We start from the raw sequence: 22,752 nt of genomic DNA on the forward strand, positions 1-22,752 counted from the left end.
CACAATCCCTTTCCCAATGGAATGTGGGAGCTTCCTGCCTGAGCACCAGACACTTGAAGTCTGAGAGAGAGAGAGAGGGAGAATCCTGGGATGGGCTCTGTGTGTGCTCAGGTCGGAGTCTGGATGAGCCTTTTCCTGGGGCGAGGAGTGGTGTAAACACAACATTTTGGATGTGTGCTCTGGAAAATATGCAGGAGGTGAAAACTGATGAGTAGAAACTGCCTGTTTGATGGATCAAAAGGGAGGTTTGATGTCCAAAAAAAAGAGCAATGGAGCTGGGGAAGAATCTGAAGCACTGGGAGCAGGGGAACTGGGGGGGGAATTCAGCCTGGAGAAAAGGACGCTGAGAGGGAACCTTCTTGCTCTTTCTAACTCCCTGACAGGAGGATGGAGCCAGGTGGGGGTTGGGCTCTGCTCCCAGGGAACAAGGGACAGGACAAGAGGAAATGGCCTCAAGTTGTGCCAGGGTAGGTTTAGGTTGGATATTGGGAAAATTCTTTCCCTAAAAGTGTTGTCCAGCACTGGCACAGGCTGGAGTCCCATGTGGATGTGGCACTTGGGGACATGGGTTAGTGATGGCTTTGGCAATGCTGGGGAATGGCTGGACTCGATCTTATGCATCTTTTCCAACCTCAGCAATTGCATGATCCATGACTCTGGTTATCTGTGCGAGCTGGGAGTGTTAACAGTGCTTTTAAACCTCTCTCACTTTGATTCATGCCTGTACGTGTAGAAAAGCAGCAAGGAGAGCTGCTAAACCTTTCCCACAGCTGGAAGTTCATTTTTAGGGACATCCTTGGGATAGATACACACATCCTAGCACCTCTGCATCCTGCACATTGGAACGGAGGTGTGAAAATGGGAGGAGGTCTATTTTAGCCACTTCTATCTGAAACAATGTGTTAGTGATGTGTTTTTCGAGCACACCTTGTTTACTGACTTCGGGAGCAAACAAACTGCTCTCCTTCACCTTGGTGAGGTCAAATAGCATCAAACACCTGCTCCTGTGTCGTGGTTTCCATTCCTGGAAGTGTTCAAGGCCAGGTTGGAGCAACCTGGTCTAGTGGAAGGTGTCCCTGCCCATGGCAGGGGGTTGGAACAAGGTGATCTTTAAGGTCCCTTCCAATTCAAACAAGTCTGGGATTCTATTCCTCACTTTCAAAATGAGAGGTGCTGGCTCTCCATCCCTGGCTGAGCACGACAACATGTGTGGCACATGGAAAAGGGGAACTGTGAAAGGTGGGAAGTGCAGTTTCATGCACCTCTGAAACAGGGTTAATTAGCAGATTTGGGGAATTTTCTAGAGAGCTGCATAGTGATGAACTCCAGGATCAGCACTGAGTCTGGTTACTGCCCCTCTCCAGCTGCTCCTGATGTTTTGGCTGTTTGTGGACACATGGGCAGAAAACAGTGTGGGAAGAATGAGCTACTGACTTGGTCTTCTCTGGACAGTCCTGCGCTATCCAAGAGAGGTGCTTTCTGCAGAGAGCAGCTCTCTCTGCTGGTTTTTAAGCTTCCACTGTTGCCAGGTCTGCATTTAACCTCTCTTGGCTCCTGACATTTTGTTTTAGGAAAATCATCCTGGAGAATTGTTAAGAAGAAACAAGAACAAAGCAAAGATTCTCCTAATTATCCATGTATGTTATTTCAGTGTGATAAAATGGGAAGTGTTTTAAAGTATATTTATCTGCACACTGTCACTTGAGCCTGTAATGTACAGTTAACCAAACACAAGGACTCGCTTGTTCCTAAAAAAGCCATTTGCCTCTAAACATCAGAGAGGAGCTCACTGAAACAGAATCCTGGTCCCTCCCTCTTGGGAGGGAGCTGGTCACCTCAAAAGACCTTTCCTGGGACTCAGAGAAGCAGTGATGTAGGTGAAAGGCCAGACTGGTGGATCAGCTTTCCAGGAGCCTTTCCTGGCCCTGCAGCTTCATCCTCTAAAGGCTCCCAGAGCCAGATCATGGCTTTCTCAGTGCTTCATATGCATGAGCTGGCTCTGGCTGGGGAGAAACATGAGTTTCTTTGTAGCTGAAATTACCTGTCTTTAGTGCTACAGGAACATCTGGGACAAAGCCAGGCTTCTGGGAGGCTGCCAACAAACCACAGAGGAGGTGACACTGCTTAATCCAGGGGTTTTCCTCTTGGGGAATGCTCCTTTGGGGTCCCTTCAGCTGAGCCTGGCTGTTCTGATCCACTTAGATGCAGAGGGGAACCAGGTTCTAAAACATTCCTGTAAGTGAGATTAAGGCACAAACGAGGCCAGATGCTGGATTCCAAAATTATAATTCAACTTTATTTTGTAACACAAAAGAGCAGAGAGAAAGAAGGAAAACAGAAAAGTAGGAAAAGCTAAGGGTAACTGTTAAAAGCACAGGGAACAGTAGTTACCACCATGAAGTGCCACTGGCTTGTAAACTGGTAGATCTCTGCTGGGCTTCTTCCCTAGTTGCCTTGTAGCCTCCTAGGAAGGAGCTGAACTGGCAGAGTAACAGTGGTAGCAGCTCCCACAGCAGTCCTCAAACAGCCCCTGCAGGGGGCATGGCCGTAAATACCCTCACCATGGTAGCCCCTGGATGCCCGCTGGCCAGTTCACCAGTATCCCAGCAAAGGTCACCTGGTACCAAGATGGGCCCTGAGTGTCCATTGGCTGGTTCCCCAGTCTCCAAGCAAGATCTGCCTGGCATACCTTATTTTGGAGAGTAACTCCTGGCCGTGTTCTTGACTGTAACAAGTTTTTATCTTTTTTTGCTCGTCTACCTGCCTCTGCTGGCTTTCCTCCTGGAGCTTTGGCAAGTAGCTCGGCTCCTGCAGCTGCCTGGCTGTGGCATCAAGGCTTTTTAGCTCCATGCTCGAGACGATGGAGAAGCGGACTCCATCGTTTAATCAGTCCATTACACTGGCCCATCCCATTTGTCCTGGAATCATGTGTTTGGGTTGGAAAGGACCTCAAGGCTCATCTCATTACACCTTCTGTTAGAACAGGTTGCTCCAAGCCCTGTCCAACCTGGCCTTGGACACTTCCAGGGATCCAGGGGCAGCCACAGCTTCTCTGGGCAACCTGTGCCAGGGCCTCACCACCCTCACAGGGAAGAATCACTCTCCAATATCTAAATCTCTCCATTTTTAGTTTAAACCCATTCGCTGCCTTGTCTTGTCAGCCAGCTTGGATTTGTTGTGCCAGAGCATTGCCTCTCCACTGCAAGGGGGTTTGGTCTTTAGGGTTCTGCAAATTAAAGAAATTAAATAATTGAAAGCCAAAACACAGGGAGTCAAATCCCAGTGACTACACCAGTGTCATTCCTTTGGCTTCACAGAGGGAGGCTTTGGCTGAGGATGGACTTTCACAAAATCAGAGTTGGGTTGGGACCTTTCTCATTGTGGTGGTTTTTCCTGTGTATCCAACTGGTTTCCCTGTGGTTTGCCGCAACCCAAATCCAGATGCTGGCAGAGTTCTCACACCTGATCCCTTCTCTCCACAGGAGAGAAGGAGCGGAGCAGTGCCAGGGGGGATCCCGTACCGCAGGCCAAATCATCCCAAGCCCACACCCAACCTCTCAGAAGAGGAAGCCCAAAGAATTGCCAGGATCTTCTCAGCTCAGCTCTCCAAGAAGGAATAGCATTCATGAGAGACCATCCACAGTGGAGCTTCTCGATCCCAGCCTCTGGGTCCTCCAGTAGAGGGGAGGTGAAAGCCACAGCTTTCAGGCTCTGCTTTTAGTTTGGCCTAATTGGTTGGTTAATTGGCATCCCCTAATTAGAGGGGCTTAAAGCCTTTGATCACCCACAGGGAGCTGCAAGACCATGTGTCTTGCAGGGGCAGGTCCCCGAAGAGATGCACCCCTGTGGGTGACCCATGAGCTCTCCATGTAGTCTAATTTTGGGATGTATTCCTGTGAAATCACCCTTTCAAAAATAGCTGGTGGGCAGCACAATTTGCAGTTTCTAGAGATGCCCAAAGTGCTTGTGTGAACACAGGCCAAGGGCACTGTAAAACACTGCTGGGTGTACAAAAGGGGGGGGGGGACTAGAAAGATGAAATGTTTTTATCCTAAATTATTTTTTTATATTTTTATGTCCTGCACCTTTTGGAGAACAGACTTTGATGCCAACAGAGCTCAGTTATTTTTGTACTGCTCTCTTTCTAGTGTTTGTGTTTCAATAAAATTCCCCTGGTTTCTTGTCAGCTAGTGCGAAGTGTCCCCCTCAAAAGGGAATAGGACTCCTTCTTCCACAAGCTTCCAGGGTGGAGAAATGCTGCTGGAAGCTGGGCTGGCTGGGAACACATGAAAAGGTCACTGCTTTGCCAAGGAACTCAGTATCACTGTGCAGCACAGCTGCATGGGACAAGTTGCTCCCAATTCAAGCTGCTTTTCAAATCATACATGGAATTCAGGGTTTAAAGGAGCCAAAGGATCAGCAGTCCCACTTCCTCCTCCCTCTGTAGTGTTGTTTTTCCCAGGGGACACCCTAAATGTGTAATTCACTGCTGGCACAACTTGCCTGTGATCCCAGCCCCTTTGCCTCCTGCTCTTGCTGGGTCGGGATGGGAGGTAAACATGCTCAGTGTCCCCTGCAGGGACAGAAGTGTTGTGCAGGCTGCTTTCTCCCAGTTGCATTCCCAAAAAAACCCAGGCAGGATGCCAGCTGGGCTGGGAACACTGTCACAGAGGAGGTGACAAGTGTTGACCCCTCGGGCATGAGATAAACAGCACCTTCCTCTTGGGTTTAGGTCAGCGGCACAGACGGGCAGGAAAATAAGGCAGGAGCCAACTGGAAAAGGGTGTCAGTGCCAGGCAACTTTTTCCTGGAGCCCAAGGGATGGAGCAAAGGTGGTTTCAGGGCATCGTGACCACTCAAAGTCCCTCTTATGCGAGGCAAGCTCAGGTGTGAGCATGGAGGTTCCTGGCACATCCAGAGGGATGTGGCCCATCCCTTCAGGCTTTGTGAGTGTGGTGCTGAGGAACACCAAGGGTTAAACACATGAAGTTTTTAAAACTGGAGTTAAAGGGGCATTTTTGCACTCCACCTTGGCCTCCAGCCTCTTGTCTGGAGCCTTGTCCTCCCCAGAAGCCTCAGCCCCAGTGCCCAGCCACGCTCTGAAGGGCGTTGTGGGGATGGTGGTTTTTTTGGGCAAGTGTTTTCTACATCTCATTCTTCCTAGAGCACTTTTAGGTTAAAACCTGACATTCCTCCCCAATCCCTGCAGTCCCAGTGGCCACCTGGACATTGCTGGGTGCTTCCCCACAGCATTGCTCCAATAGGTGCTGGGGATTTGGGCAGGATCCCTGCTTCCCATGCCTGAGCCCTCAGTGTGGGCAGAGGGTTGAAACAACAACCCTGTCATGGGTACCAGGTGACCCCACTCCCATCAGCTCAAATGCCACGGGGGGAACTCAGTTTCCCTGTCACCCGATCCAATCCGTGGCTGCTGGAATGTCATCCTGAGTGCTATATAAGGGTGGGGCCAAGGAGTTGCTCTCAGGGTGCTGCCTGAGCAAGGCAGGAGCCAAGAAGCGGTGCCGAGGTCCCTACGGTGAGGCCATGGGGGGGACACGGGAGAAGCTCTCACTGAGCAACCCCCATTATGGCTGGGGCGGGATAGGGGAGGGTGGGAATGGGTGAATCCCATGCTGAGCAAGGAATGGGTGAATCCCATGCCTCGACTTCCCTGGGGATGCAAGCGAGGAAACAGGGCCGGATATGGGTTTTGGGGTTGTCCCAAGTCAGCAGAAACCACCCCGGCACATCATCACCTCCATCACCAAACCTGCGTGAAGCCCTATCCGTTGCAGCATCCCGGATCCCCCACAAACCCCTCCCCTCCCTCCAGCCCCTCTGCCACCATGGTGGGTCTGAAGCCCCCCGAGGTGCCCCCAACCACCGCCGTGAAGTTCGTCAGCGCGGGGATGGCCGGATGCATCGCTGACCTCTGCACCTTCCCCCTGGACACCGCCAAAGTGCGCCTGCAGGTATGACCCGCCGGGCCCCCCAAAATCCCACGGGCAGAGGGAACACCCTGCGACAGTGGGACTCCCCATGCCAGCTCCACCCCAGAGCTGGTGGCATTTGGAGGGGAACGGAAGGCGCAGTGACACGGTTGGCACCCTGCAGATCCAGGGCGAGGTGAGGATCCCCCAGGCCACCAGCTCTGTGGAGTACCGGGGTGTTTTGGGGACGCTGAGCACCATGGTGAGGACAGAAGGACCCCGCAGCCTGTACAGAGGGTTGGCAGCCGGGCTGCAGCGCCAGATGAGCTTCGCCTCCATCCGCATTGGGCTCTATGACTCCGTGAAGCAGCTCTACACCCCCAAGGGTGCCGAGAGTGAGTGTTCAGGTGGTCCAGACATCCCTGCACCCCCCCATCCCAATGCAAAACCCTACCCTGGAGGGGCACAGCCCACCCTGGGGTGAGCAATCAACTTGGAGGGGCACAAACCCCCAAGATGACCCTTGGTGAAGCGCTGGGGTCCCCACTTGTCCCAGGGTCCCCCCATAGCCCAGGGTGCCCACAGGGCTGAGGATCCCTGCAGGTCCAGGGTTCCCACACAGCCCAGGGTCCCCCTCGCCCTGGGGTCCCCACGGGGTTGGGGTTCTCACAGGGCCAGGGATCCCAGCACCTGCCCTCTCCAGACACAGGCCTGGCTGCGCGGCTCCTGGCAGGCTGCACCACGGGGGCCGTGGCTGTGGCCTGTGCCCAGCCCACCGATGTGGTCAAGGTCCGGTTCCAAGCCAACGGGGCACTGCTGGACGGGGCCCGCCGGTACAGTGGCACTGTGGATGCCTATCGCACCATCGCCAGGGAGGAAGGGGTCCGCGGGCTCTGGAGAGGTACGGGGGAAAGGGATGGGAAGGGATTGGATGGGAATGGAAATGGGGAGAGGAAGGGGACAAGGATGGGGACAGCAGGGCTGGGGCACCCACCCAGGGTGCTCCAGGAGGAGCTGTGACCCCCATTCCCAATGCCCCCCCTCTCCTACCCAGGAACGACGCCCAACATTGCCCGCAATGCCATCATCAACTGCGGGGAGCTCGTCACCTACGACCTCCTCAAGGATGTGCTGCTGCGGACGGGGCTCATGGCAGGTGAGAATGGAATGGGGGGACACTGCTGGGGCCTTCCCTGTCCGCACAACATCCAACCCCAGCTCTTCCCTGCCTTTAGACAACATCCTGTGAGGGATGACGTGGCCAGGGCCCTCTCTGTCCCAACAACATCCAACCCTTGGCTCTTCCCTGCCTTTAGACAACATCCCATGAGGGGGGACATGGGCAGGGCCTTCCCTGTCCCCATAACATCCAACCCTGTCTCCTCCCTGCCTTTAGACAACGTTCCATGCCACTTCGTGGCTGCCTTCGGCGCTGGGTTCTGCGCCACGGTGGTGGCATCACCAGTAGATGTGGTGAAGACACGGTACATGAACGCCAGCCCTGGGCAGTACCAGAATGCCCTGAGCTGCCTCCTGGCTCTGCTCAAGCAGGATGGCCTCGCCGGCCTCTACAAGGGGTGAGTTGGGAACACCCCACTGAACACCCGCAATCTCGCCGTGACAGCCGTGCTGCCACGCGGCACTGAACTCCAGATATCCCAACCCACGTGCAGGGCTTTGGGGAGGGGATTGTCCCTGGTACATCCTCTCCAGTGTTGCTTTTCCCGGCACAGCTTCATCCCATCTTTCCTGCGGTTGGGCTCCTGGAATGTGGTCATGTTCGTGTCCTATGAGCAGCTGCAGCGCGCGGCAGTGTTGCTACGGCCAGCCCTGGCCTGATCTCAGTCCAGCCCTGGCCTGACCCCACTCTGGACCCTCTCACCATCCCAGAGAGGCTCAGCATCAATTATATTAATTGTGGAAACGCCGGGGAGCAGCAGTGCCACTTCTGGAGAGATGGAAGGAGAAACGATGCTGTTTGAGGAGAAATATGGGACAGTAGAAGTTTCCAAAGAGGAGTTTTAGGAAGTAAGAAGAGAAATGTTTCTAGGTTTTCCAGCTGGGAAAAGCAGCGCTTCCCAGGGGCAGCGGTGCGGGCAGGTGGGACCAAGCTGAGAGATGGGGGTTGTGGCAATTCCTGTTACTCCTTATTGGCACTTCCAATAAACCACCCCTATGGGGTCTGATCAAGCTGATTTTCTCTCTCGCTTCTGGTGCATTGAATAATTCCCCATTAACCTCTAATTATTCAGGTCTGTCACAGTCACCAACGCCAGCTGTTAGTTTAAATTCTCTTGTATTTTTTCCATGCCACCATGAGGGGGCTCTCGCTGACAGAGGCGCAAGGCGGGGCTCAGCAGCCCCCCCCCACAAACCCAAGCAACAGCCTGAGGACGGGGTTGCGCCTCGCCGTGCCCGGGGTGCCGGTCCCGAGTGGGCGGGGGGACCCCTGGAACAGATTCTGTGGGAACCGCGTGCGAACTGGAGGCATAAAAGCGCAGCCATTTCCGCCGTTCGCCTCTCTCAGCTGCGGGCTGGTTGCGGGAGCTCCCGCCGGCTCTGCTCGCCCGAGCGCCTGCGGGCTTCCCGGCGCCCTGCCCGGGCCGGCTTTGCCGCGGCCCCGTTCCTTCCACGCCGGGTCTGCAGCCGCCGGTTCCTGCTGGTTCGGCGCGCCCGCCGGAGCTCCCCCGTTTCCCGCCGTCCCGCGCCTCCCGCTGGCCCCTGCCGTTTGGATCTACCTGGAGGCTGCCAAAGGTCGTCACAGGTTATTAATGAGTGTGGCAATAACTAGGGCAGGATTTTGAAGCTTGCCACATCCGTAGCCAAACCTTATCCAAAGCGAAAGAGACCTCGCAGCTAGTCAGAGGGGGTGACCCCCATCCGCAAGCCGGTGTGAGCATTTCCTGGAATGAAAATATGGAATATGGGTTTCTGTCCCTGATAATATGATGATTCAGAATAAAACAAATCTTCACAGGTTTAAAGATAAGAATCCAGTTCTTAGCACACCAGAGAAGTGTTGGGATCAGAAGGCTCATTGAAAAACCTTCTCCATCAGCAAAATACCCTTTTATAGAAATATCCTTTAATTTTTTAAGCGAATATCCCTTTATTTCAGGATCAGTGGGTGAGTGAGCTTATCTTCGCTTGGGAGTGTTCTCCCTTCTTGTCTCCTTAAACATACCAGAAGCAGCGTGATTCCTGATCTTTGGAATCCTAACTGCATCCCATCAGAAATATTTCAACATCTTTAATGAACACGGAGGATCAAACCTTTACCTGGGGTCAATCCCTGCAATCCCACCTGGATTCAGTTTATAATGGCTTCAGGAGAGGGTTTTTTTTTCAGGGGACTGCACTTTATTTTCCTCCTGGGTGTGGAGAGAAGGTCTTCGGATTTTTTTTTGTTTTTTCGGCCGGGTCATTTTTGGCTTCTTCAAGCCCCGAGGGAGGTCCCAGTTTCGCCTCTGCCCACTGCCTGGATGCCTCCTCGGAGCTGCTGAGGACCAAAGGAGCTCCCATTCGTCCCCCGCTCTCCCTGCTTTTCGCTGGACGGACCGGCACCTCCGTCCCTTGCCGGCTGCCGCCTCCAGAGCCCCGGGGCTGGCGCTGCCTGCGGAGGGGCTTCAGCCGCCCCCACTCTGCGATACAGCCACATAGTCCCTGTGGGGGGCTCGCCCTGGGGTCTCGGCCCAGCTGCCGCGGCTGAGACCCGCCCTTTGCCGCGTGGGCTCGGCTGGAAGCGGGAACCGCTCCCTCGTTCCCCAAAAACCGGCACCTCCCGGGGCCCGGCAGCGCCCCCTGCTGGGCGTGGCTGTAACTGCGCCGAGGGGCGAAAAGCGGCTCCTTGTTTTCGGTGGGAGTTTGGTTACGGGGCTGCTGCTTGTTTTGTGGTGTTACCTATATATAAATATATGCGTATTCTTTACTAAAGAGCTGTTATTTTCCGCACCTTCTCAACTGGAGCCTCTAATTTCAAAGTTATAGTTACTCAGAAGGAGGAGGTTGTTTTTTCTTCTATCTCGCCCTTCTTAGCAAACATTTTTGTCTCGTTAAACTAAGACAATAGGTCTAGGTACTTTCCTTTTCCCATAGATGGACTCTCACCTGCTCTTCACTCTCGCAGATCTCACTTGCTAACCATAAAGACTCCAGCAGCTGAGCCCACGCCAAACGTCCGAGAAGGAAAACTCACAGCTGATTTTACTCTTTCCCAGAAACCAAAGACACTTCTCACCTATTCCTACCATCCAAACTCTCAATCTTACAGCCTAGATTGAAACTGAGCAGTTTCCAGATACAGCCCAAAAAAGACAAGTGTGCCAAGAAAGAAAGCTTTCCGTGACCTACCCCTTCTAATTGCAAATTTCGAGGCACTCCTAATTAAGTGACAGTCAGTTTCCCCTTGCAGCCTTTAAACTGTACACACCCCACATTGCACTGCACAGGGAAAGAACTGTTGGACTCCTTAGGGTTAGCAAGTCAGATGTGCGATAGTGCAAGAGAAGGCGAGAGTCCATCTATGTGAAAAGGAAAGACCAGAGCCCCAGGGTGTAGTGTGTAGTTGAAAGGCTGCAAAGAGAAGGGCTAATCCAGTAACTGGTTTTGCCTTGGCCTGTTTTACTCTACAGGAGCTGTAGTAGACACTCTGGACTCTGCCAGACTGAAAGTGCTTCAGTGTACATCTACCTGAGAAGAACGTGCAGTGCAGAGTGGGATGAGTACAGTGGGTTCCTCCATGAACTTCTCCCTCAGACCACCAGAGACCCCTTGAAAAGCCAAACTGTAGCAGGTAAGGAAGGAAAGACACCTCTGCCTGACCCGTTGGGGATAGCACAGATCCTGCTGGTCCCAGGGACTGGGAATGTGGTGGGAGCCAAAAGCACCTTCCCCAGGCCGGAGAGTCTTTCCTAAAGCACCATCTCTGGGAAGCAAAGGGTTACGGAAGAAAAGGAGGGGTTACTTAGAACAATAATCATAATAATATTGGGGAAGAGCAACAAGTCCAAGGGAGCAGGAGGGATGCTGAGCTTCAAACAGTGTTTGAGTGAGGCAGAATTTTCTGGGATGTATAAAACACAGCTCCAGGTCTGGGATTACAGGTTCAGTGCAAACTCCTCCTGTGCACCCTCTGTATTTGCCTCCCACTGGCACTTGGCACCTTGGGCATGTTTGGGTGCAAGTGCACTGGTGCAGTTGAGGGATCAAGAAAATTGGCACTAAACCACTTCACACAGGGCTGACTCTGAGCTCTTGCTGGGGAAAGCATGTGGCACCTCGGAGATTTCAATAAAACCAGTTTCCATTAATCGAAAAGACGTTCATTTGGGCTTGAAGCCAGACTGGTTTCAACATCATCTGGCCCCTCTCAGCCCCCCACCGAGAGATTTGCAAATAGGGCATTGTCCTAATGAGTTGCTTGGTCACTTCCGGGGGGGAACATCTTCCTACACCCTTAACCAAAGCAGTTGTGTAGGACAACATGGGCTGTTTGTGGAAGGCCTGATTCAATTGGGAAAAAAAACCCTAAACAAACAAAACTACCCCAAATTTCAGGGTGAAAACACAGTGCTGCTTTAATAGGAGCAAACACAAAGTCTGGCACCACGTTTCCTCTTTATTCCTGGTGTCCTGGAAACCCACAGGGAAATACAATCCCTCAGACCCTGCATTCCTGAACACGAGGGTAACTGGAGTTTTAACCAGATCCCAGTGACCTGTACAACTGTGTGGACATGCGCATAAGCTCATCACTCCATCCAGCCCATCTCTCATGTCCAAGAAGTCCCAAAGAAGACTCCAAAAAATCCCAAATCCTCCCAGTCCTCCACTGCACCTGTGCTGTGGCCAGTGCCTGCAGTAAACCCAGCTCAAGGCTGTCACCCAGCCCTGCATCAGCTCCATCCCTTGGGTTTGGCTGCTTAAATACCAAAGCATTTGGCATTGCTGGGCTGAATTGAGATCCCTGGCTGACCACACTCTGCCATCCCTGGAGTCTTGTCCACTATCCCTGAGGCAGGAGCAGCAATTCTACCTGTTGCTGCTCCCAGCTGTAGCCCAGCACTTTCCGTCCTCCCATTATTTGAAAGCCCCTGGAGCAGACTATGCACCTGGAATTCCTCAGGAACAGGGAATTGTGCATTTTACATAAAATAGAGGTCCCCTTCAGTCCAGCCCAATTCCTGCTACAATTCCTGCCTCTTTTGATCTAACCCTTCTGTTTTCCTAACGCCTCCTTGAGCCTTTTCTAAGCTGTGTCCATTCCTCACAGGACTCTGCTAGGACATGAGAGCCTGAATGTGCCCCCAGTTGGGATGACAAATTGCCATCCTGGTTTTAATCACACTCTGTGTTCCTTTGGGATTCCTGCAGCATGGCCCCATTTTTCTTTACATCCCAGTTAGTTTTTAAAGCAAAAAATCTCCCTCAGGGACTGCATCCCATTTTTTCCTGCCTCCTACAAAATGACACTGACTGTAAAATTGTGTTGTATTCTACAGACCCATTTTCTGGTTGTTTTCCCCATTGTCAGTTCCTAACGAGGCTATCTGCGATTGCAGAATCTCCCAGGTCATGGGGTCACCAGGAGTCAGTCAAATTTATCCCAATTTTTTAGGATCATCACCAACATGTGCCAACACAGTACTGGAGGGCAATGTCACCATGATGTCTCCATGATGTCATCCCAGACCTGGGATTGTGGTCCCAGAGGGTCCCAGTTCACAGTTTAGGAGGTACAGAAGGGTCTGGGGGGCACCTGGGGGATCCCAGAGGGTATTTTGGGGTCCCCAACCCTTATCTCCCTATTGTGACAGACAGGCAGGAGCCACGCCCCCATCACTGTGGATTTTTCTCTAATTATTTTATAACGAGGAGTCATTAACAAAGCATTAGGGAGGAGTGTGTGGGGCACCCTATAGGGATGTGGGCCCCCCAGAAGGACACCCTCCAATCCACCTAGGGGACCCAGGGTTGCCCCATAGGGATGAGATTATATAAATTATATATGACCCCCTATACAAAATATATATGACCCTCATATGCCCTGGGGGGTGTGTCAGGCACCCCTATAAGGCCCAGGGCCCCCACCCCCATTAGACTTGGGGGGGGGGGTCAGGTACCTCCTAACAAAGGAGTTTGGGGTATCCTGAGAAAGGATTTGAGAGGCACTGAGGGATTTAGGGTGGTCATGAGAGGGGATTTGGGGAACATAGAGGGGTTTGGGGGGTCCTGAGAGGGGATCTGGGGGCACAGAGGCTTCGAAATGGGCCTGTGAGGGTACTTCAGGGGCATAGAGGGGTTTGGGTGTGTCCTGAGCAGGAGGGTTGGGGGAGGCTGGGGAAAGGGACAGGAGAGATTGGGGGTACATGGGAGAGCTTGGGAGTTGGAGAGGGATTTTATGGGAGACGTGGGGAGGTTTGGAGCTCCCTGAGAGTGTTTTGGGGGTTGCAGGGTTTTGGAGGTCCCTGACCTGTTGTTGCCTCCAGTGCTGGCCCTGGTGATGGTGCAGGACAGCTCTGTGAGGGGGGATCTGGCTGCAACCATAGTGTTATTCTGTTTCGGGAGCCCACATTCAAAATTTGGATGGCACCTGCAAATAGAGTATGTCAGGGGGTTGCTCCCACACTGGAGATGCCAAGACAAAAAGCTGGTTTTTACATCCCCTGGGCAGCCTCTCATCTGCACCAACAACACGAGCACCAAGTGCTTTCTTTGCGTAAATAAATGTACTGCCATAATTTTTTGCTGTCCTTTTATTCTAGAACCTTATTTTTGGGAGCAGTGGCTTGATGACTCAAATTGGGAGGGGGACTTGTGAGACTGTAAGGAATTAGATGGCATTTCTAGCTGGGAAGAAAAGTACAGAGCCCCACTGTTAGGCTGTGAGGAGTGGGGTGGTCCAGCAACTGTTCCTGTCCTGGCACATTTTTCTGTGCAAGATGTAGATGGAAACTTTTTGGTTTAGTTTTTTTAGATTGAGAGAATGTGATGGTGTCTATAGCTGAGAGGGAAAGTAGAGGGAACCAGGGTGTTTGCTGTAGTGTACAGGCTGCAAGGGGAAGGTCAAGGCCAGCTTTTTGTTCCAGGACCTTTTGTGTGGGAGCAGCTGCTACATATTTTCAGTTTTGAAGCTAGGCTCTGTGATAGTGAAAGACTACGATGGTACAGAGAGCTGAGAAGCAAAGGGCAGAGCTCCAGGGGGTGTGTGGTGCAACACAAGGGATGTGAATTCATTGTGGAGCCAATAAGATCTGAGCACCTAAAGGTGCCAGGAAAGAAAGCTGTTCCTTCCCTTTACCTTCCCTGGGCAACCTCTCATCTGCACCACCAACACTGGTGTAGGTGCTTTCCTTCACAAGGAAAAGCACTGTCATCCACTTTCAGGAGGCCAACTTTGAAATTTGAATCTGTGCTCCAAAATTTAATACATCCAGAGATTGCTGGAAATTATTAATAATTATTATTGTATTTTAGTGTCTTAAGTCTTGCTAAATACTCAGTGAAGTCAAGTGGAAATAATCTTAAAAGGAATAGTTAAGATCACTTTCAAAGGGGTGAATTGTTGGAAATGATACAACTTTCCCAAAATTTTAATTAGTGGTAGCAGGTAGCTAAGTTCTTTTCCTCTTACAGGCTCTTGTCGATTTGATCTTTAAATCACCAAAGCTTTGAGTTTCTCTGGATTGTAGCTATTGAAACTCTAATAAGCTTCAATAAATAAAGCTTGACGGAGCTGAGGATTGAACACCTGGGATCTTAAATTTATGGTCCTTCAAAGACACGTTGGAGTAACCGGAAGATTCAGAGGGCAATAACAAAGACATTACAACCTGCAAGTTGGAGACTCTCTAAGGAAAATGATAAGAGGACCAAAGAATGAGGACCAAAATTAGTCAGTGAAGAATAGAATACTAATTAAATGAAGAGAATCGGGTAACTTAGAACGAATGAACATTAATTTATTTGCTAAAATGTATAAATACATGAAAAGTCTTGAAAGGGTCACAGGTAGCTGGACTGATTCGCTACCTGTTTCTGGCCAGAATAAAGTAATGCCTGGCTCATCAACATTTAAAAGGTAGTGCTGGAGGGTCTCATTTCTTCCCGACTATTTTCAGTGACAGTGGGATTGCTGGGGTGTCCTCTGCAGGGCCAGCAGTCGGACTGCGATGATCCCCGGGGATCATCCTTCAAGCTCAGGACATTCCGTGGTTCCATTCCTGCTGCCGGGAAGAGGCCGGCTTCAGGCGGCTCTCCGTGCTCCCACCCGACCCGGGGCACCCGGAGCGCCCGCCCTCACAGCCCTGTGCCCGGCGCCCTTCACACAGCGCCGCGTCCCAGCCCCCAGGGCCGCTCCCGCGCCTTCCCCTCGGGTTTTGCTCCTCGCAAGGAGCACTCGCCAGGACCGGAGGCCCATCGCCTTCACCACACGGCCGCGCTTCAGCACGGCCGGGCTTCAGCGCAGCCCCGCGCCCGCCCCTCCGCGCCGTGCCCGCCCCCCGCCTTCCGGGGCGGGCGGCGCAGTGCGGAAGGGACGCGGGGCCGGGAGGAAGCGGCTCCCGCCGGCTCCGCGGCACCGGGCGGGGCGGGCGGGCGGCGGCCGACGGTGAGCGGGGCGGCACCGCTGCGGCCGCGGGCTGGGGCCGGGACTGGGCATCGGGGAGGCTTCGGGACCGCGGGGGGGCTCGGGCGGGGGCGCCGCCGGCGCCAGGCAAGATGGAGCAGGCGCTGCCCGCGCCGTGCCGGGGATGTACCCGGGGATGTACCCGGGGATGTACCCGGGGATGTACCCGGGGATGTAGCCGGGGATGTAGCCGGGGATGTGCCGGCCCGGCGCGGGGAGGCTGGTGGCCCCGAGCCGGGAAGTGCGTGTCCGCCCTGGAGGTCATGGAGCGGCCGGGAAGGGAGGGCACAAACCCCCGCTTCTGCCGTTCGGGAGCAGTCCTCCTTCGCTGTGTGCTTCCTGACCTTCAGCCCTTAAGAATCACGCTGCTCTCGCGTTTGTTTAGTTTCTTGCTGCGTGGGGTGTCTGCTTTTTACATTATTATTATTTTTAAGGTCTCACCCCCGCGGCTGACGGGCAGCGTCACTGCTGTGGTGGCTGCGATGTTTCAGCCACTGCAGGGCAGGGTTTAAATCCAAACCAAACCCTGCTTTCAGTGAAAAAAAGGAAAAAACAAACAAACGAACAACAAAACAAAAATAGGTTAACGTTTCTGCAAAATCTTTTAAGATGTCTTGGCGGCTTCAGTGTTTAAAATATATCATCTTTCTGTACAAGGTCAGAATTAGTAAAATAGATACAAAAATTGAGGCCTGCCCAGACTTCTGCCCCTCTGCTTTAGGCATTAGTTTATCGTTAGCATACTTGCCACTCTTCCTTCTATATTGGTGGTAGCTGGAAAAGCTTATTTTTCTTTTTATTTTTCCTTAAGAGGAAATCCTATTTACTAAGTATTGTGAAAGAAATTGCTTTAAACTCAAAGAGAGTGAAAAAAAAATATCTTTAAAGTGAGTGAGAGTAGTTTGGATTAGATGATGGGAAGAGATTCTTCCCTGTGAGGGTGGTGAGGCCCTGGCACCAATTGCCCAGAGAAGCTATGGCTGCTCCATCTCTGGAAGAGTTCAGGGCCAGATGGACAGGGCTTGGAGCAACCTGGTCTAGTGGAAGGCATCCCTGCCTATGGCAGGAAGTGGAACTGGATGGGCTTTAATGTCCCTTCCAACCTAAACCAGTCTGGGATTCTATGAAATTCTCATTGTCTCCAAGAAGCTTTTAAAAAAACTTAAGGTGTTTCTCTGAGTAAGTCTGGTTTTGAAACATTGTTATGTCGTCTTCAGATAATCCTTACATTTGTTTTGGAACATGAGATAAAATAAGTCTCATGAGGTAGAAAGAGGGAGCAGGTCTTTTTGTTGTTGTTTGATAAACACATAAAATCCCCAGGAATGACCTGGGTCAGACCTGCTTTGCAGGAGGTATCTGGAAGGTTTCACTAACAGACATCATCTTGTGTTGGACAGGGCTGCCTGTGGTCGGGGCAAAATGGCTTTCAGTAAAGGATACCGTGTCTATCACAAGCTGGATCCGCTTCCCTTCAGTGTGATCGTGGAAACTAGGAACAGAGAGGAATGTCTCATGTTCGAATCCGGAGCTGTGGCTGTGCTCTGTAAGTCCATCTGTTTTGATAACTACAGTGTAGAAAGGTGGCAGACTTGACATGGTGTAAGCTGTTTATTTGTGGAATGTAAAGAGGCAACTGTTCTGTTTTCCTGTTTGCTAATGGAGAGGGTTGTGATTTAAATGGGAAAAGAAGGAGAGACATTTTCTTACCTTCACCTGTTGAGTTTTACACAGTTAATTGCATTTCATCATGCATGTATATTTTCATGTCCACTAAATTTTCTTCTAATTGCTTCCAACAACATCCGCTTATTTCTTTGCTTCTGAACAACTTTCTTTTGAATATGTGATAAATCACTGACAAGCTAATTCTCTGTGATGTATTTCATAATAAAAAATTCTATATTCTTAAATGTTACATCATTGTAGTTTGTTTTTATCTAATTTTATATCATTTTTGATGGCTTTTTGACTTTTAGCTTTATCTTGCCCCTGTGTTTTTAACCCATCTTGAGACTCTGTATTGATTTGTCTTGTAATAAAATGAGTAATATTTGGAGCAAGGTGTCTTGCATTGCAAAGTTATTTTTACATGTTTTAAGTGATAAATGTATGAAATATTTCCCTTAAATTCTCCCCCCCTCCTTTTTTTTTTTTTGGAGGATACTGAGAAGTGCAGATGAGAACCATGAAGCCTCTACATAGGGTTTTAAAATATCATTTGGTTAGAATTCTTCAGGAAGTCAGAGCACCTGGTTGCACAGGGTTTCTAAGCTTGGTTTTGACTCTTTTGTAGAAAGCTTTCATACCATGTAGGTAGTTTTCTCTTTAGCTGGTGCCTGTTAGAGGCCTGGCAGTGATTGGTGTGGTAGCTGTGACTGTGTGATGGTCTAGGGGAAGAACAGGGGGTGCTTTTCTCCTGTTTTTGTAATTATCTTCTTTTTTTTTTCTGATACAGTTTCTTCTTACTATATATTTAAGAATATATTGGCAAGGCAAGGCACTGTGTGGTGTGGATTGGGAGTAAGTGTCCAGCCATAAAGCCACTGAACAGGGTTAGTGCAAGCACTAAAGTGCTTTGAAGATTTGTGGAAAATGTTATTTTAGCATGTATTTAGTAACTGGGGAGCATGCTTAAGCTGCTTAGGGGCCAGTGCATGAAAATTTATTTATTCCTGAAAGTTATGCTCAAAAAGGGCAGTAAATCTGTTGCTTTTTATGCTGGGATACACTGCAGGCACCTGGGTAAACTTTCTTCCCTAAAAATTAAAAACGATTTCCAAGGTCCTGTACTCTTCTGTGCCTCAGTTTGTTACCAAACCAAGAAAGCAGGATCTGAAGGAAGCTTGAAATCCTCTCTCCTCTTTTGTTCTGTACTTAGTGATAGGATGTTATTAATCTGTAAAATGTTGTCCTTGAAATTCTAATTGGTAGGTTACAGCATAGCAAATGTTCATACTCAGCTGGAAGTAGTTACTCTGAATATTGTTTTCAGTAACCTTAATCAGGAAGCTGCTTACTCTTTTTCTGTCTGGTACATGGGCACAGTCTCCCAGTCAATACTTAGCAGTGGCATTTTGCTTTAATTCTCTTTATTTAATTTGTGTTTAATTCCCTGAATTCTTTAGGTACTGAAACTTTTGCTAGTGGTTGGAAGATGACAATCTTAAACTGACAGCAGAAAAAGCCCAGGAGTTCCTCAGCTCAGGATTTTTTTTTCCTCTTTTTCTGCTTGCTGTTCCTGTCTGGTATCATTTCTTTTTAATACTTACTTAAATGAGTACAATTATTAGTGCTCAGGAAAGATTTGTAAATTGCTACTTCTCCATCTCTCTTGCCATGCCACAGAACCCAGCCAGAAGATTCCAGTCTGTAGCCAAACTTCCAGCTATTGGTACAAATAAAATACAAAGTAATGAGAAACTGCTCCTTGGGGAAGATTTCCTGTATGTTTGTAAAATCTGTGTGAATAGACAGAAAAATAGTCCAATCAAGCATATATCAATTTAAATCCATAACAGCACCACTTTAAACTGCTAAAAACTTGTGGGTTTTGCTGATGGTGCCAACCCTTTTTAAACTACAAAAAATTGACAATACTGATCTCAAACTGTAAGGCACTTTTGCAAATATTTTAATAAATACTGGAAATTAAATAAAGTGATCAGCCTTATACCTGATCATAGTTATTACCAGTATGTAGAACGTATAATATGTGCACAACCTAGTAAAATGCACTTTACCATTAAAACTGATTCTGTGTCTCAGTTCTGAGGGCCTTAGTGAACTGTACCTCCTGGAATATCCACGTATAGAAATCTGGCTTTGAAATGGGCTAAGAGAAAGGACTGAAAGCTTACTGATCCTTTAAATGTCATCTCAAAGGAAGCACATCTGTCATTTTGCTGAGGGAAGGATAACTGCGTTAACCTTCATCCGCTGTGCACTCAGTGAGGCACTGCAAGATGATGATTCAGAGGATTTAGTTAGGCCTGGGTATGAGATGCTGCACAGCTCAGATGATGGGTGATTTTCAGTGAGTGCTCTATGTGCTGTTGTTCCAGTCAACAAAGTCAGAGGGAAGCCAGGAAGAGGACTGAGGTGGATAGTTCAGAGGTGGTTGTGTAATTATTTTCTGAATGTGGGAGCAGCCCAGGCCACGCTTCTGCTCGAAGTGCCCCTATGTGGATCAGCTGTGGCCAAAACAGCTGGGCAATACTTTGCATGTCTTTATACATTCAACCCCTCTTTTATCCACACACTCCTACTACTGTATCCTTAGCCTGGGATACTGCAGTCTGAGGGGGATCGTGCCCAGTTTGTTTCTCAAGGCCTGATGAGAGCGCTTGGGTTTAAATGTCAGCACCCTCACTGCTGATTTGTTTAGAATTTAGTGGGAGGATGTCATAGATCTATTTTTCTAATTTGCTATATGAAATAGACAGTATGTTTATTCCTTGAAGTAGGACTCTTAATAAGATATTACCTGTAAAGATTTCATTGACTGGGTAGGAGTGTGTTCTCTCTCCCTGTTCCTGCTGATGAGTCATCCCAAAAGGAGTGGGAAGCTGCCTTTACTCCTGTCGCCTGCCAGGCGTCCAGGAGAATGTTCTGTCATCTGGGAAAACACTGAGTGGAGAGAGCAGGAGCATCGTGCACATCCTTGGACTCCAGTCCTGTGGTGGAGTTGAGAGCAGGACAGGTGTGAGCAGGAAGCACAGTGCCCACCCTGAGCTTTCTGTGGGGCTGGAGGAGAGCTGTAACAACCTGTGTGCAGCAGGCGTCTGGTGTTCATGGCTAGCACTGCTACTCGTAACACTTCTTGAAACAAAAATTCTCCCACACGTTTAAATCCAAGTGCTTTTACCAGGCCCTGAGAAGCAAGTTGGCAGGATCCCCTCAGAATGCAGTATCTTGAGCTGACCCAGTACCAGCAATGTGTCGATTAAAGAGGTATAGCAAAAGTAATGAAATGGTTCTTCAGATGGTTAATTTATAAATGAAAGTGGTGACTCCACTCTGATTTTAATGTCACCTATGTGGTAATATTCAATTGTTAGTTTTAATTTAAATCCTGAAAGTTTAACCATCCTAATTGAAAAAGCTTGAAAACTTCAGTCTTAAAAGCACAAAATTAAACTATGTAAGAATAGTCCGTAAGTTTTTTAGATTTTAAACTTTTTGAAGTGACAGTAGCATGAGCTTTTTCTTGTCTGATGTAAATGAGGAGCCTTGTGCCTGAAGGAACTGCATATTGTGTCTTTGTTCCCAGCTCAGTCTTATATTCCAGATGGAAGTTGTAGCCACTAACTTAAAATGTGTGGTCATGGCATATAGATATAGCATAAATATAGAAAGCCTACATGGTAACTTTTAATATGATCTGGGCTTTATAATCGTTAAAACTGCAAAACTAATTTCTAATCTGGAATTAAGCAGAATACATGTTGAACCAAGTTATCCTAAAGACAGGATTGTTAGTGAGGTTCCATTTGTGTAAGACTGGGAGGGCTGACATATTGCCTTTAAAATAATTGAATTAGTTACCTTAAATGAGTCCGTGATTTGTAAGGTGTGATTATTACAGTGCACATTTAAAAATACTGTGACTTGTTAATTTTTAAGGAAGATTGACTTGAAATTATTTTGCTCTTTTTCTGTGACACTGCAAATGGGGCTTGCTGGATTTCTACAAGAACGCATTGCAATTTGACTTGAAAACCACATCAAAAGTGTTGTGATTTTGTAGAGATCAATGTTGGTTTGTTTTGGTTTTTTGGTATTGCTAAATAACAATTGTGAAAGGATAAAAAGTTTTCAATTCTTGGACAAGTAAGGAGAGGGTCAGTAGAACTGCCTTGGGCTTCTGGAGACCAGACTTTGGCCTGTTGAGGTGGCTGTGCAGGGTCCCTTGGGAGGCTGTCCCAGTTCAAATGGAAGAGGATGGGGAAGAGTGGGGTGGAGCTGTGTCTTCTTCCTGATTTCATCTTGGTTTTCAGAAATCTCAAATGCTTTTTCTTGATTTTGTAACACTCCTGATGGTGGGAAGTTCCTTGTTGTGCATTGCCCCAAAAGCAGGAGCCTAGGGGTGGGCAAGCAGGGGCCAGGGCAAGATGGATGAAGGGGAACCCATTTGATGTTTTCCCATGTGAATTTTAGCCTTAAAAAAAAAAGGGAAAAGTGCAGGCAATGCCAGATAGAAATACTTATATGGTTGCTGTGGAAAAGCTTTGCTGAATGCACACTGAATTAAGTCCAATGTCACTGAAAAACATCATGGGAAATGCTTTTGGTTGGTCCTTGGGCACTTTGTTAAGAAAATAATAGTTGACAGGCCACAGTAAGTTTTTCTATTTCCATTTATTTGTTTTTGCGACTCTTTGGTGCTTTGTTAGGGGTGGCCTTTTTTAGTTGTTCTGAGTTTGCAAGGCGCATGTTACTTAATTTACTTATTAAGGCTTAGCAAGGATAACCAGCATTCTCTGCAATGGAAAAAGAGAATAAATCCGTTGTAGACAGGAAGACCATTGTTCTGAAATGTCATTTAATACGGGCAGGCACCTTTAAGAAAAATCCTGCAAGAAGTTTGAAACTAAACCTCATCTTTCATTAACAATTTGAAATGTGGAGGAAAAATGTGGCAGCTCTCTGGTTACCAAAGTTGAGTTTAGAAGAGTACATTGATATCACTAAATCCTTGCTGAAAAACAGTTTGAAAGAACCAGGTTTTGAAGTTTAGAAGTTCTTTCCAGCCTGGTGGTCTTCTGGTTAAGAAAAACATGGTTTGATGATGCTGAAAAAATGTGTTTAGATTGGCTGCAGGTTCTTAACACTTATTCTGGGAGAGGATTTTGGAAATAAATCCTCATGCTGCTGTAACTCTCTTATCTTTAGCATCTGTATTACAGGAATACAGGGTGTCAGTACAAATAGGTAAAGAAACTTCTTAAAAATCCACGTAATAAAACATTGAATAGGGTTAGATTTCAAACTGCAGTTAAATAATTATTTCATCTGTATTGGATTTTCTGATTCACTTTGATTAAGAGAGCTGGCGGATATTTGAACAGAAGGCTTGTGCACAGGCAGGGCTATGCTGAGCTTAGGGAATAGTCATTAGGAAGAGCAATTCTAGATAAAATAGAGCTTTTTTTATTCTAAATAACATATAGCTAATGTGAGAGAGAGCGTAGCAGA

At 48.9% G+C, this 22,752-nt stretch overlaps 3 protein-coding genes across 19 annotated transcripts in view; all 3 read left to right on the forward strand.

The window, feature by feature from the left end:
• The window catches only part of C2CD3 (C2 calcium dependent domain containing 3), a 40,919-nt gene extending 36,705 nt beyond the window's left edge, over nucleotides 1-4,214 (forward strand). The window contains 1 exon segment of the mRNA XM_017807992.1: nucleotides 3,483-4,214. Coding sequence (XP_017663481.1) covers nucleotides 3,483-3,620 — 138 coding nt within the window. The 3' untranslated portion in view covers nucleotides 3,621-4,214.
• A 1,290-nt stretch (nucleotides 4,215-5,504) lies between these two features.
• On the forward strand, nucleotides 5,505-8,125 carry LOC108493973 (mitochondrial uncoupling protein 3-like). Of its 2 annotated transcripts, XM_017807994.1 has the most exons (7): nucleotides 5,505-5,536; nucleotides 5,834-5,972; nucleotides 6,115-6,325; nucleotides 6,634-6,831; nucleotides 6,985-7,086; nucleotides 7,327-7,507; nucleotides 7,664-8,125. In XM_017807994.1, exons 2-7 carry the CDS (start codon nucleotides 5,847-5,849, stop codon nucleotides 7,767-7,769), a joined length of 924 nt encoding a protein of 307 aa, XP_017663483.1. In that variant the 5' UTR covers nucleotides 5,505-5,536; nucleotides 5,834-5,846; the 3' UTR covers nucleotides 7,770-8,125. The 2 variants fall into 2 exon arrangements, with proteins under 2 accessions (XP_017663483.1, XP_017663482.1); XM_017807993.1 differs by lacking the exon at nucleotides 5,505-5,536 and having other exon boundaries at nucleotides 5,649-5,972.
• A 2,323-nt stretch (nucleotides 8,126-10,448) lies between these two features.
• The window catches only part of SYNJ1 (synaptojanin 1), a 54,416-nt gene continuing 42,112 nt past the window's right edge, over nucleotides 10,449-22,752 (forward strand). For 9 of the 16 annotated variants that reach the window (XM_017807929.1, XM_017807931.1, XM_017807928.1 and 6 more), the window contains exons 1-2: nucleotides 10,450-10,722; nucleotides 16,956-17,101. In XM_017807929.1, the coding sequence (XP_017663418.1) occupies nucleotides 16,978-17,101 (124 nt within the window). In that variant the 5' untranslated portion in view covers nucleotides 10,450-10,722; nucleotides 16,956-16,977. Of the gene's footprint in view, nucleotides 10,723-15,506; nucleotides 15,538-16,955; nucleotides 17,102-22,752 lie in introns of those variants that run through there. The other 7 variants (XM_017807938.1, XM_017807937.1, XM_017807942.1 and 4 more) reach the window with 3 other exon arrangements.

Source organism: Lepidothrix coronata, unplaced genomic scaffold, assembly GCF_001604755.1.
Source record: "Lepidothrix coronata isolate B3197 unplaced genomic scaffold, Lepidothrix_coronata-1.0 Scaffold21, whole genome shotgun sequence".
NCBI classification, from domain to species: Eukaryota; Metazoa; Chordata; class Aves; order Passeriformes; family Pipridae; genus Lepidothrix; species Lepidothrix coronata.